This window comes from Gymnodraco acuticeps, unplaced genomic scaffold, assembly GCF_902827175.1.
Source record: "Gymnodraco acuticeps unplaced genomic scaffold, fGymAcu1.1, whole genome shotgun sequence".
Taxonomy (NCBI): domain Eukaryota; kingdom Metazoa; phylum Chordata; class Actinopteri; order Perciformes; family Bathydraconidae; genus Gymnodraco; species Gymnodraco acuticeps.
Genome location: NW_022992186.1, coordinates 984 through 12264, shown reverse-complemented (window position 1 = coordinate 12264; position 11281 = coordinate 984). Strand labels below are relative to the sequence as shown.

At 41.7% G+C, this 11281-nt stretch overlaps 1 protein-coding gene across 1 annotated transcript in view; it reads left to right on the top strand.

The window, feature by feature from the left end:
* Positions 1-870: 870 nt before the first annotated feature.
* si:ch211-152p11.4 (regulator of G-protein signaling 8) overlaps positions 871-11281 on the top strand; it is a gene marked incomplete at its 3' end in the record, with an annotated part of 11389 nt that continues 978 nt past the window's right edge. The window contains exons 1-5 of the mRNA XM_034205112.1: positions 871-1174; positions 2249-2727; positions 3517-3566; positions 3766-3901; positions 7691-7855. Coding sequence (XP_034061003.1) covers positions 2254-2727; positions 3517-3566; positions 3766-3901; positions 7691-7855 — 825 coding nt within the window. The remainder of the gene's footprint in view (positions 1175-2248; positions 2728-3516; positions 3567-3765; positions 3902-7690; positions 7856-11281) is intronic.

Below are 11281 nucleotides of genomic sequence, written 5' to 3'. Positions count from 1 at the left end.
TTTAATATGGGAAGTGGAGGAGAGAAGTACCGAGCTAAGAACCGAATTCCCCCACCATGGATCTGATAAAGTGTTCCGATCAGAGGTTCATCAGACTGAGCTCACAGGAAGTTCATTGCTTTGTTGTTGTTTTTAGCATGTTAGCCACCCAGCTAACGTTAGCTTATCTCAGTCACCGGGGGAAGTCACAGTGATAACAGCTTCTCCAGCGGGTACAATGTTGTCCACGTTTAACGGAGGTAATGCTTTTGATATAAACATCATTTTAAAAATAAACTACTTTTCAGAATGACGGGGTATTTGGGTTGACCTTTTAGCTTAATTGTTCTTGATTTCCCAAAATGAACCACGACAGTGAACGCAACGTCAAAGGACCCCAAAGAGAGGCGTCCGTGTCATGCCTGAGCGCCTTTCTGTTTTGGCCACTTTGGCAAAGTGTTTCTATTTCAAGTGTTCGAACGTGCCAGGTTTTTTAAAGTTTGCCTCCATATCAGATTATACATTCAGAAAAGTATACAAATAAATTATTATTATAATGAGTATTTTCTATTATTATTGTTGATTGTAGCACTAGTAGTAGCCTACGTGTATACATGTATACATGTGTATTATATGTTGTCATATTTGATTTTTTTGATTTGTTGTAGTGTAAACTGTTGCTTTATTTATTCTAGACTTGTTCACACACTGAGATGTATTGTCAACACTGAAACTGCCTGTCAGTGGAATGTTTTCAGGACACACCTGTGAGAGTGAAAGTGTGTGTGTGCGTGTGTGTGTGCGTGCACGCGCGCGCGCGTGTGTGCGTGCGTGCGTGCGTGTGTGTGTGTGTGTGTGTGTCCTGCAGGAGTCTCAGTTGTCTCAGACAAGTTCAGGCAGAGTAAAGGTGTGTCTCGCGGCAGTCAGGAGGGGGAGGCAGCCTCTCGGCCACTCAAGTGGAACTTTACCTGAAGTTATATCTTCTTCCGTGAGGCTTCTCCAGTCTGTGTCCGTGTGGAGTGCTGAGGTCCGACTGATCCAGGTACAGCTCTGCAGTCCAGTCTCTCTCTGTCTCTCGGGCCAGAAAACGACTCTGCTGGATCCGGAAACCTGAGCTCGTGCACATGTCGCTCATGAAATCTTGAGGAATCTGACTGTTTGCCATGGAGAGAGTCTAAACCCGCTGGACGAACAGGTAAATACTGGCGTTTTCAACTGTTGTGCAGCGGTGAGCAAAGGGCTGGGTGCCATGTCATTAATTTAGACTGTCAGCAGTATAAAACGAGTATAATTCAGGTCTACTTCCTCATAATCTGTCCAGTGATAACAGTAAAGTAGCATACTTTATGTTAATCTGTAGTAGCTATTTAAGGAAGCCTTTTTGTGCAAAAACAAAAACAAAACAATGGACACAAACTTCGCGACGACAAAAATACAAAAGGTAGGCTAAACCAGAACGTTCAAATACTGAGCTAAAAGTATTCGTTTTATAGTTAATATGATTATACAGTAGCCTACTCCGTAAAGGCTGTTGTTTTAACCCCGAATTTCTAAATACAAATGATAAGATACTAAATCATATCAGACTTTGATTTGCGCATAATCTCAAGTAAGAGTAATTGTTGACTTATTTTACTTACTCTAGATATTATATTTTATACGTTTTTCCCAAAATCTCGTCCCACCAAAAATATGGATAGAAAAATAGGAAAACAAATATTTAAGTGTTTACGGTAAAGAAAAAAATGTATGTATAATATCTTAACATTGTAACTTACATTTTCATGCAAATGTAGTCATAAATCCACCTTTTTTGGGGCTAATTACTTTAAGAATTGAGTCAAAAATGAAACAATGTAACAAACTGTGGTCTGGTGCACACCAGAGAAGCGGACTATTAGGTGTGAATGCGACCTAAATCATGCTACAAGTGATCTTCATGAACTTTAACAACATTACATAAAGCATGTAGTAAGTCAATGTAAAACATTCAAACCAACAAAGCCAATGGTGATAGTAAAATATTTGTCGGTCTCATGCATTACAGTAATTTATTATTATTTATTTTAAACTGTATTTTTTTCATTTCATTTTCATTTCATTTTCATTTTCATTTTTCATTCAGTGTGAGAATGTCAATTCAGAATTGAAAGGAACATTGAATCCAAAGTGGGCTGCCATTTAGTGAGCAGACACACCCTGCTTTATTTATTGCTTCACTGCAGCTCTCCTAAAACTCATATCTGGCCAATCCTTTTCTTGCACACAGCCACCATGCGCAGGTTCAGCTCCGAGGGGAACCTCCTGGATCTGGACTTCCTCCCCTGGAAGAGGATGGCCCTGAATAACCAGGATGTTCAGAAGAACCGGGACTCTGGCACCTACACCCCTCACACAGAGGAGGACGATCTGAACGGGGGCTCCACCCTCCTGACCCCCACCATCCTGGAGCCTAAAGGGGGTAAGCTGACCAAGCAGCACAGCGTCAGCGTGGAGACCCTGACTGAGCTGGGGAAGCAGGACAAGAACCACCTGAGTGTGGGCCTCATGGGGGAGGGCTGCAGGGCCTACAGCGACGGCCAGCTGGCCCCCCAAGCCCAGGGCAGCACGGAGAGCATGGAGAGGGACGACATGCCCCCTGGCTCCCCCTCCTCCACCATCCCCTTCTCCTTCAAAGCCCATCACAGGCACAACCAAAAACACAAGCTGTCCTCCGCCAAGCTGCACCTCCGGAGTCTGTTCGGACAGGTGGGGCTCTTTCAGTCTGTAGAGCAGCACACATTACAATCTGGATCTAGAATCTATCTCACTCTTGCTGTTGGGACTCACCATGTGAATGAGTTGAAAGCATGGGGGAAAGCCCTTGAGTGCATCTGGAGTTGCATTTTGAATAGTTAAAAGAAAAGTACACAATAATCATTTGCTCACAAGATGATAAACAAACCAAATCATATAGTAGATTACCATATCCTGCTTGTCTTATCCTTCATGTTTACAGGCAATTATCTGTCAGTACTAGCTCAGTTAGTTAGTTAGTTTGTAGAAAAAAGAAATGTGTGATTCTTACACGTTTTGTTTAGGACACTCTCCACATATTTATGCCTGTTTTAAAATAGTTGAAGCATAAAATAAAACACTGACGTTGAGCTTTAAAGGGTCCCTATTCTGCTTATTTTCAGCTTCATATTAGTATTGTGTGTCTCGACTGTGAAATGCTTTGATGTGAGAGAAACTCTCTAGCCTTTGCAGACCATGCACACACACCTAGATAACACACTACAGGAGAGGGGAAACCCCCAAAGCTTCAGTCATTCACCAGTGGGGTAGCTTGTGTTAACCACATACCTCATTTCAGGCATTCAGGCAAAAACGTTAACAAAGTTTAAAAAAAACATTGACTTTGAGACAAGGAAATTGGAATGTCTAAAATGCGAACTCATTCTGGATTTCAGGACTAATTCCTGCACCACTCTATTGGGGTTTCAGTGAGTTGAACACAGGGAAGACTTCCAGTTAACTTGGTCTTTTCTGTTTCAGAGTCCTCATTCTTCAAACCCAAACCTGTCCAACACCGAGCAGAAAGACAGGTCAGCATACTCTTTATTTTCATTCAACTTCATTTTGACTATTGCTAATTTAGATGGATATCCACACACTGCATTAAACTGGCAGAATTTCCTCACAACACTCAAGACGTTTAAATGCTGTCCTCAGACACATATTGGATGTCTTCAAAATGAGATCCATTTGTTCCTGCGTCAGTATTTATAATGATGTGATCCCCAGTGTGACAGAGCGGAGGTCCCGCCTCCTCTTCATGCGGCAGTGGAGCCAGGTGGGCCACAGTAAGAAGAGGAAGTTCAGTCGAGAGGAGCTGGAGAAATGGGCGGAGTCTCTGAACACCCTGCTGCTCAGCCAAAGTGAGTCCTGCTTTACTCTGAGACTAGAGTTGTATTCAGAACATCACTCATTGATTGATGGAACCATTTGTTTGATTTGATTACTTTCATATAAATCACTGAACAAACTGGGAGGCTGTAATTGTGTGGGAGAGAAGCCCCCTTTGGAGGGGCTTTGGGATTTGAAACCTATATGTCACACTACAGAAAAGGGAAACTCCCAAAAGCACAATAGGACGTCTTTTAAATTGGACATTTTCATCTTGAATATTGGAGCCTATGAGAGCGATATGGACCAATCACCACCAAGGGAGGATTGAGCTCCATGAAAGACAAGGAAGAGATATTTCTCTTGTGTAGCAGATGAGCTGCTATATTTCCTTGTGCAACCCTGTGCTGCTGAATGTATTGAGGAAGTGGATCAGCACAATAATTACAGAGTGTTTTATGTCTATAGGGCAGCCCAGGGGCCTCATTTATAAACGGTGCGTACGCTCAAAAAATGGCGGACGCCAGTTTCTACGCAATGTTTACGATTTATCAAATACTAACTTGACGGGAAAACGTGCGGTCCTCCACGCAAACTCTAACCCATGCGTACGCACTAAGCACAAACACGGGAGAGACGAGAAACTGCGACACCGTTGGCAGAAGGAAGAATGGAGAGAAATATGTGGAAATAATACCATAAATAAAATGTTACCTCTCATTTATCATATATGAAGAATTCATTTTCAAACATTGATTAAAGCCAATCTTAAAATGATGAAACAAACGCCTGTTTGAGACTCCTCAGTGCACACAAAAACATAACTTGGAGAAATAAATAAATACGGATATGTTATTTAAAACCACCTCGAATATGTTGTGTTAATGTTATGAAATGTTTTCTCATAAATGATGCGGTAAGCAGGAGGACAGAATTACGTCTAAACTGACGCCGTTTTGCATTTCTATAGGTTGTAGATACGAGCATGGTTTTATATACTTTCCAAGTATGCTGGACATTGGAACAGTCCTTCGGCCGCACTCCATGACGTAGTATGCTTGAAATAGTGGCTCTGCAGCAGCTTTACTCGACATTGAGAAACACCCACTGCCTGAGGAAGGCTATGTGTGTTTATTTTGTTAACTTTTTTCGGACCACTTATTTATTTATTTTGGTGACGATCCGACCTCCATGCTGCTGCTCTGGTTCAAACTGCATCCACCAAACAATATGATTTATCTCCACCTCCCCAAAAGAACCAAAATCTGACACGGTGTTAGATGTCTTTTGTAGCTGTTCTGTCGTCATTTCCTGCGATCTTCTTCATAAAGTCAGTCAGAATTAATGAATGGGCGTTTCTTTGACTATTTATAGGCAAATGTGGGCGTTACGTGAAGCCCGCAAAAGCTGCGCCGCATTTTGAGTCGATTGTGATTTATAAAGGGAAACCGGCGTAGGATGTGCCGTACGCAAGTCCTGCGCCGGTACGCAGTCTTTTATGAATCGGAAAATGTCTGTGTGTATTTATTTGCTTTGTCCTACATAAGCAACCTTCCCACGCCAATCCTACGCAAGGCTTTATAAATGAGGCCCCCGGCCTTTGCCAAAAGTCCAGCCAAAGAATAAGCAGGGAGGGCGTTCCTGTGGGAGGGGGAGGGGGTCTGTGGATCCATAGGGTTCCCTTTTTTCTGATGTTAGATGATAGCTCTTCTTCTAAACGTTTTTTGAGCTTCTGACCAGAACACCTACACCCTGTTATTTGGACTGATGGTCAACTTCTGCTTTAAAGACATGTTGGTGCAACTGAAACTCTGTCTCAAGTTCCCCTGCTGTGTCTGAAGTCCCAGGCAGGGTGTCGACATCTGAGCTGACGTCACTGGTTACTGTGTGCTGTGCAATAAAGCTTAAAGAACAGCACTTACCTGGACCCTGCTGCCTATTAATAGAACAGTTAGTTAACAGCGGTATAAATCACTCCCTGCAGCTACAGGATGTTTGAGTTTGGTCTGACGTAAACAGGGATAGTGGTTGCAACATTTGTTATGCCTGCTACACGGGTACATTCCTGAATCACTGCTCTGTGTCCTGGTAGGGTTGTTTGTGGTGTGTTCCAGTACTCTTGTGTCTGATCAGACACACTCACGTCACCGGGTTGAACAACACCAGGGGCGAGTCCTGATTGAACACTCTGATAATACAGATAGCTCCACAGGATATTTTAAATACTTTCCATTTATGTATCTGCTCTGTAGATAACTTTAGCTGAGGGTAGTGCAGGTGTGGTTAGATACCTGAAATGAGATGAAGAGATGTTAACCTTTTTGTTCTACGTCATACAATACGTCAGTAAATACCTCACTGGTGAAAGTCTGAAGTTTCTTTGTGTCTCTAAAACGGCAGTTGCTAACAGGAGGCAAAATGAGACATCTGTACGTCATCACACCGAACATTAGCCGCCTTTACCTCAGCAGTGGTGATGGGCAGTCATATGACCGTGTGTACAGTACAGTACATGTCACTTGTTCGACGCTTTTATCCAAAGCGACTTACATACTCAATACTGTGGGCAATCCCCACAGGAGCAATTTGGGGTGAAGTGTCTCAGGAACACAACAACATGCTGACTGCAGTGGGGTTTGAACCTGTGACCTCCTGATCCGAATACCAACTCACAACCCACTGCACCACACGCCTCCCCCAGTGTGTAGTTTTCTTTTTAGCCTAGTTAGATTTTTACATCTGGCATTTGCATTTACGCTTCAAATATAAAGAAGCAGTGTTAACATGGGGTGATTATCCTCTTGTTCTCTGCAACATACTGATGTCCAATGGTAAAATACCATTGTTTTTTAACGACGGAGCCCTTGCGTTGCTAACTTCTTTTGCCTACTAAATAACTTCATCCTTGCACCAGTGTATTAACTGTAGGATTAGGCTAATGGATGGTTTGTGAACAATTCTGTCTGTGTCCTTTATGTTAATGTTTTCCAGTAAAAAGCCTAGTATCAATGATCTGCGTACATTTTGTTTGTCTTCTCTTCGGCTTTTTGGGGTTTCTTTCCTGCAGTGTGTCATATAGGGTTCTGTGCATGTAAATGGTCTGCAAAGGCTAATATCTCTGTGTTCCCTCAATCACAACAGAGCCAGCCAGCTAACCAATCAGAGCAGGCTGGGCTCTGGTTTCAGACAGAGGGGTGAAAAGAGGTGCTGCAGCACAGGCAGTATGAGAACAATAAAGAGCTGTTTGGACATTAAAGCATGGAGACATGTCCCAGTAGAGACACTACATACTGACATTAACCCGATAATGAGCATAACCGGGCCCCTTTAACGTTAACACCTCCTCTCATCTCTCAGACCATGTTTTTTATTTCAGCATTGATGAACTTATGCTTCAGTAATGTTCTGCTGACTCTTTGCCTTTAACTGTACACAGAGCCTGCCTGATGGCTCCCCCTTATCAGTGCCATGCTAATTTAGAGTGCTGTTCTCTGCAGCTGAAGTGTGTGAGCTGTGGCATACCTAAATGCGGTATCAGCACTTTGACACTGTCCTCTGTACAAAGTCATGTTTGAAACCTCAGATTAATAACCAGCCATGAATCAAAGCCTAGACAGCCTGAGACGAGACAAATAGAAATGAACGGTGCGTGCCAACGTTTTGAAACGAACCTGAGAAACTTCACAGCTGGCAACACTTGTGTGTGTTTGTGTTGTGCTTACAAGGCCTGCAAGATTGTTGCGTCAGTGTTCTGTGTGGGTGTCTGCTTTGTAACATGCTTAAAGTGAGGTTTGCATGTGTCCCTCCTCCTCCTCTCAGGTGGGGGGTCTCAGTGTTTGGAGCATTCCTGCGCTCTGAGTTCAGCGAGGAGAACCTGCAGTTCTATCTGGCCTGTGAGCAGTACAAAAACTCGTCCAACAACTTCAGCCTGCAGAGGCGGGCCAAGGAAATCTGCAGCACCTACATCCAGCCCGGAGCCTCGCGGGAGGTACACAACTCTTATGTTCAAGCTAGCGTCATGCAGCCAAGGTTTTCAAACCTCTCTGCATCAAACAGGACATTTAATTCAAGTCCTGTCTCATGTGTGTACCGTTCATGTTTCCCCCTGTGTAGGCGTTTGAGGTTTAACGTCACAGCTTGCATCAATAGCAGCATTCATTAGAGACTGTTTTGCACAAGTAGAGCAAGACTTGCCAGAAAAAACAACCTTTTGGAAACACATCAGTATTTTCTACTTTCTTCTTTTTCTTCTACTGATAGGAAATGACTTAAAGTGAACATGTGTGACAAATGTAAAGGTTACACCAAACTGACCTAACGCCCTCCACCTGTGAGCATTTGATGTTATTCCTAACAAGTTGACAATTACCTAAACATTTGCAACAGCTCGGGTAGGCTGAGGTGAAACTGTTTGTGTACTTGATTTCATTTCAAAACCTTTATTTATCCAGATTGCCCTTGAGATCATAGATCTCTTTTTCAAGGGAGACCTGCCAGAATTATTATTATTACACTGATTTCTCGCTATGAAGACTACCTTTGTTCTTTTTTAGAACCACTTATTTTAGAGGACATTTACTAGTTCTAATGAGTTAAACATAATCTCACCATACATTCAGTTCTCTCTACTCCAATAGTATTCTGAAGAAATTGTAAAGTTCAGCAGTAAAACAAATAAAGTTCCTCATGTCAATTGTTTTCCCTAATGTAGGTACTGGATTAACTAAATTGATATACTGTAAGAGCAGTGACTTTGAAATGGCTTGCACCAGATCAGTGGTTTTAAAAAAAGAGTAAACTATTCTTACATCTTTGGCCCATGAAGTGTCCATTTTGTCGATGTTATGTTTTACTATATATAACTATCATACATTAAGGCATTCATTCTCACTTGGTGTGTTGCTCCAGTCCAGTTAATTTGTGCATTTCCAACTAAGGGAAATGTTCAGATACAACAGGAGACGTGCTGTGATATGTGCACAGCAGCTCTTCCTGTGGAAATAGATAATGCTCAGTGATTGCTGCACTAGTTCTTGAATAGATGATGTTACAGATGTGTCTGTGGTACTGTGATTACTCTTAATCTAGAGGTCATTTTGTTAGCATCAGGGGTATACATGTTCCAAAAGAAGTCAAGCATGATCCGGATGTGAAGCACATTATAGCACGTATCACAGGGCTACTTACTAAATAAATCAAGAGTTTTATATATTAAAAAATATATATTGACTGATTTAAAAATGACAGCAGACTGTGTAAGTCTGTTCACAATTTTATTTTATTCAAATCAGTCTTTAAACTCAGAGCCTTATACCGTGTTCCTGTTAGTGTTTACTTCCTGTCTGTCTTCTTCTGCTGTTCCCTTTAGTGTTTACTTCCTGTCGTTTATTCTGCTATTCCCTTTAGTGTTTACTACTTTCATGTCTGTCTTCTTCTGCTGTTCCCTTTAGTGTTTACTTCCCTGTCTGTCTTCTTCTGCTCTTCCCTTTAGTGTTTACTTCCTGTCTGTCTTCAACTGCTGTTCCCTTTAGTATTTACTTCCTGTCTGTCTTCAACTGCTGTTCCCTTTTGTGTTTACTTCCTGTCTGTCTTATTCTGCTATTCCCTTTAGTGTTTACTTCATGTCTGTCTTCTTCTGCTGTTCCCTTTAGTGTTTACTTCCTGTCTGTCTTCTTCTGCTCTTCCTTTAGTGTTTACTTCCTGTTCGTCTTCAACTGCTGTTCCCTTTAGTGTTTACTTCCTGTCTGTCTTATTCTGCTGTTCCCTTTAGTGTTTACTTCCTGTCTGTCTTCTTTCTGCTGTTCCCTTTAGTGTTTACTTCCTGTCTGTCTTATTCTGCTATTCCCTTTAGTGTTTACTTCATGTCTGTCTTCTTCTGCTGTTCCCTTTAGTGTTTACTTCCTGTCTGTCTTCTTCTGCTCTTCCCTTTAGTGTTTACTTCCTGTCTGTCTTCAACTGCTGTTCCCTTTAGTGTTTACTTCCTGTCTGTCTTATTCTGCTGTTCCCTTTAGTGTTTACTTCCTGTCTGTCTTCTTCTGCTGTTCCCTTTAGTGTTTTACTTCCTGTCTGTCTTATTCTGCTATTCCCTTTAGTGTTTACTTCATGTCTGTCTCTTCTGCTGTTCCCTTTAGTGTTTACTTCCTGTCTGTCTTCTTCTGCTCTTCCCTTTAGTGTTTACTTCCTGTCTGTCTTCAACTGCTGTTCCCTTTAGTGTTTACTTCCTGTCTGTCTTATTCTGCTGTTCCCTTTAGTGTTTACTTCCTGTCTGTCTTCTTCTGCTGTTCCCTTTAGTGTTTACTTCCTGTCTGTCTTATTCTGCTATTCCCTTTAGTGTTTACTTCATGTCTGTCTTCTTCTGCTGTTCCCTTTAGTGTTTACTTCCTGTCTGTCTTCTTCTGCTCTTCCCTTTAGTGTTTACTTCCTGTCTGTCTTCAACTGCTGTTCCCTTTAGTGTTTACTTCCTGTCTGTCTTATTCTGCTGTTCCCTTTAGTGTTTACTTCCTGTCTGTCTTCTTCTGCTGTTCCCTTTAGTGTTTACTTCCTGTCTGTCTTCTTCTGCTGTTCCCTTTAGTAGTGATGTGTCGGTCGCGAACGACGGGAGCCGGCTCGCGCCCGAGCCGTTTTTTGTTGTTGATAAGTAATACAAGACAGAACGATATGATGATCTCCGTGCTACGCATGCATGCAGTGACATGTAATATCCAAGGATAAGAGACTCTTGGATGCTGCTGTTTTGCACATTGCAATACATTTATTTGTATTATCTTTTGTTTTATGATTAGAGGCGGTTGGATGCTGCTGTTTTGAGCATTGCAATATATTTATTTTCACTATGTTATTTATTTATGATTATCCTTAGGCTCAGCAAAGATGTTATACCTGTTGCTATCACTGCTTTGTGTAGCGTGGTTCTACAAGCAAGTCAGTGCATTCTTTGGGTGGCATCAGAGAGTTACACGGGTCTGTAAATGCAATGAAAACAATTGGCCACAGCAAATCATTTATATTAAACATGTCATTTTTACTTTTGAATACTTCAGTACAAAGGATGTATTGAATAATGTAAGTGATATATGTGTACAGGTACAGTATAAATCATGAGTCAAAACAGGGCTACATTTGATTGAATTATAAAAGGTATATGTGACCTGCTCTATCGAAATCAGTCACATTGACCCGAAGACACATTTAGAGTTGTATACACTGCTGGAAAGAGGAGATTCCTAGCTTTCTAATGATATCAGGATTGTTTTTGTACTCCAAATATTAAGCGAAATATATCACATTATATAATGACTATCACCGAGTCATCATTTTGAGAAAAAGGCCTTCAAAGTTTCCTTCTTCTCTGGAATCCATCGATCTGATTGATTGATGATTCTTCTTCTGCGATCTGTACTTGATTGTCTTTCTT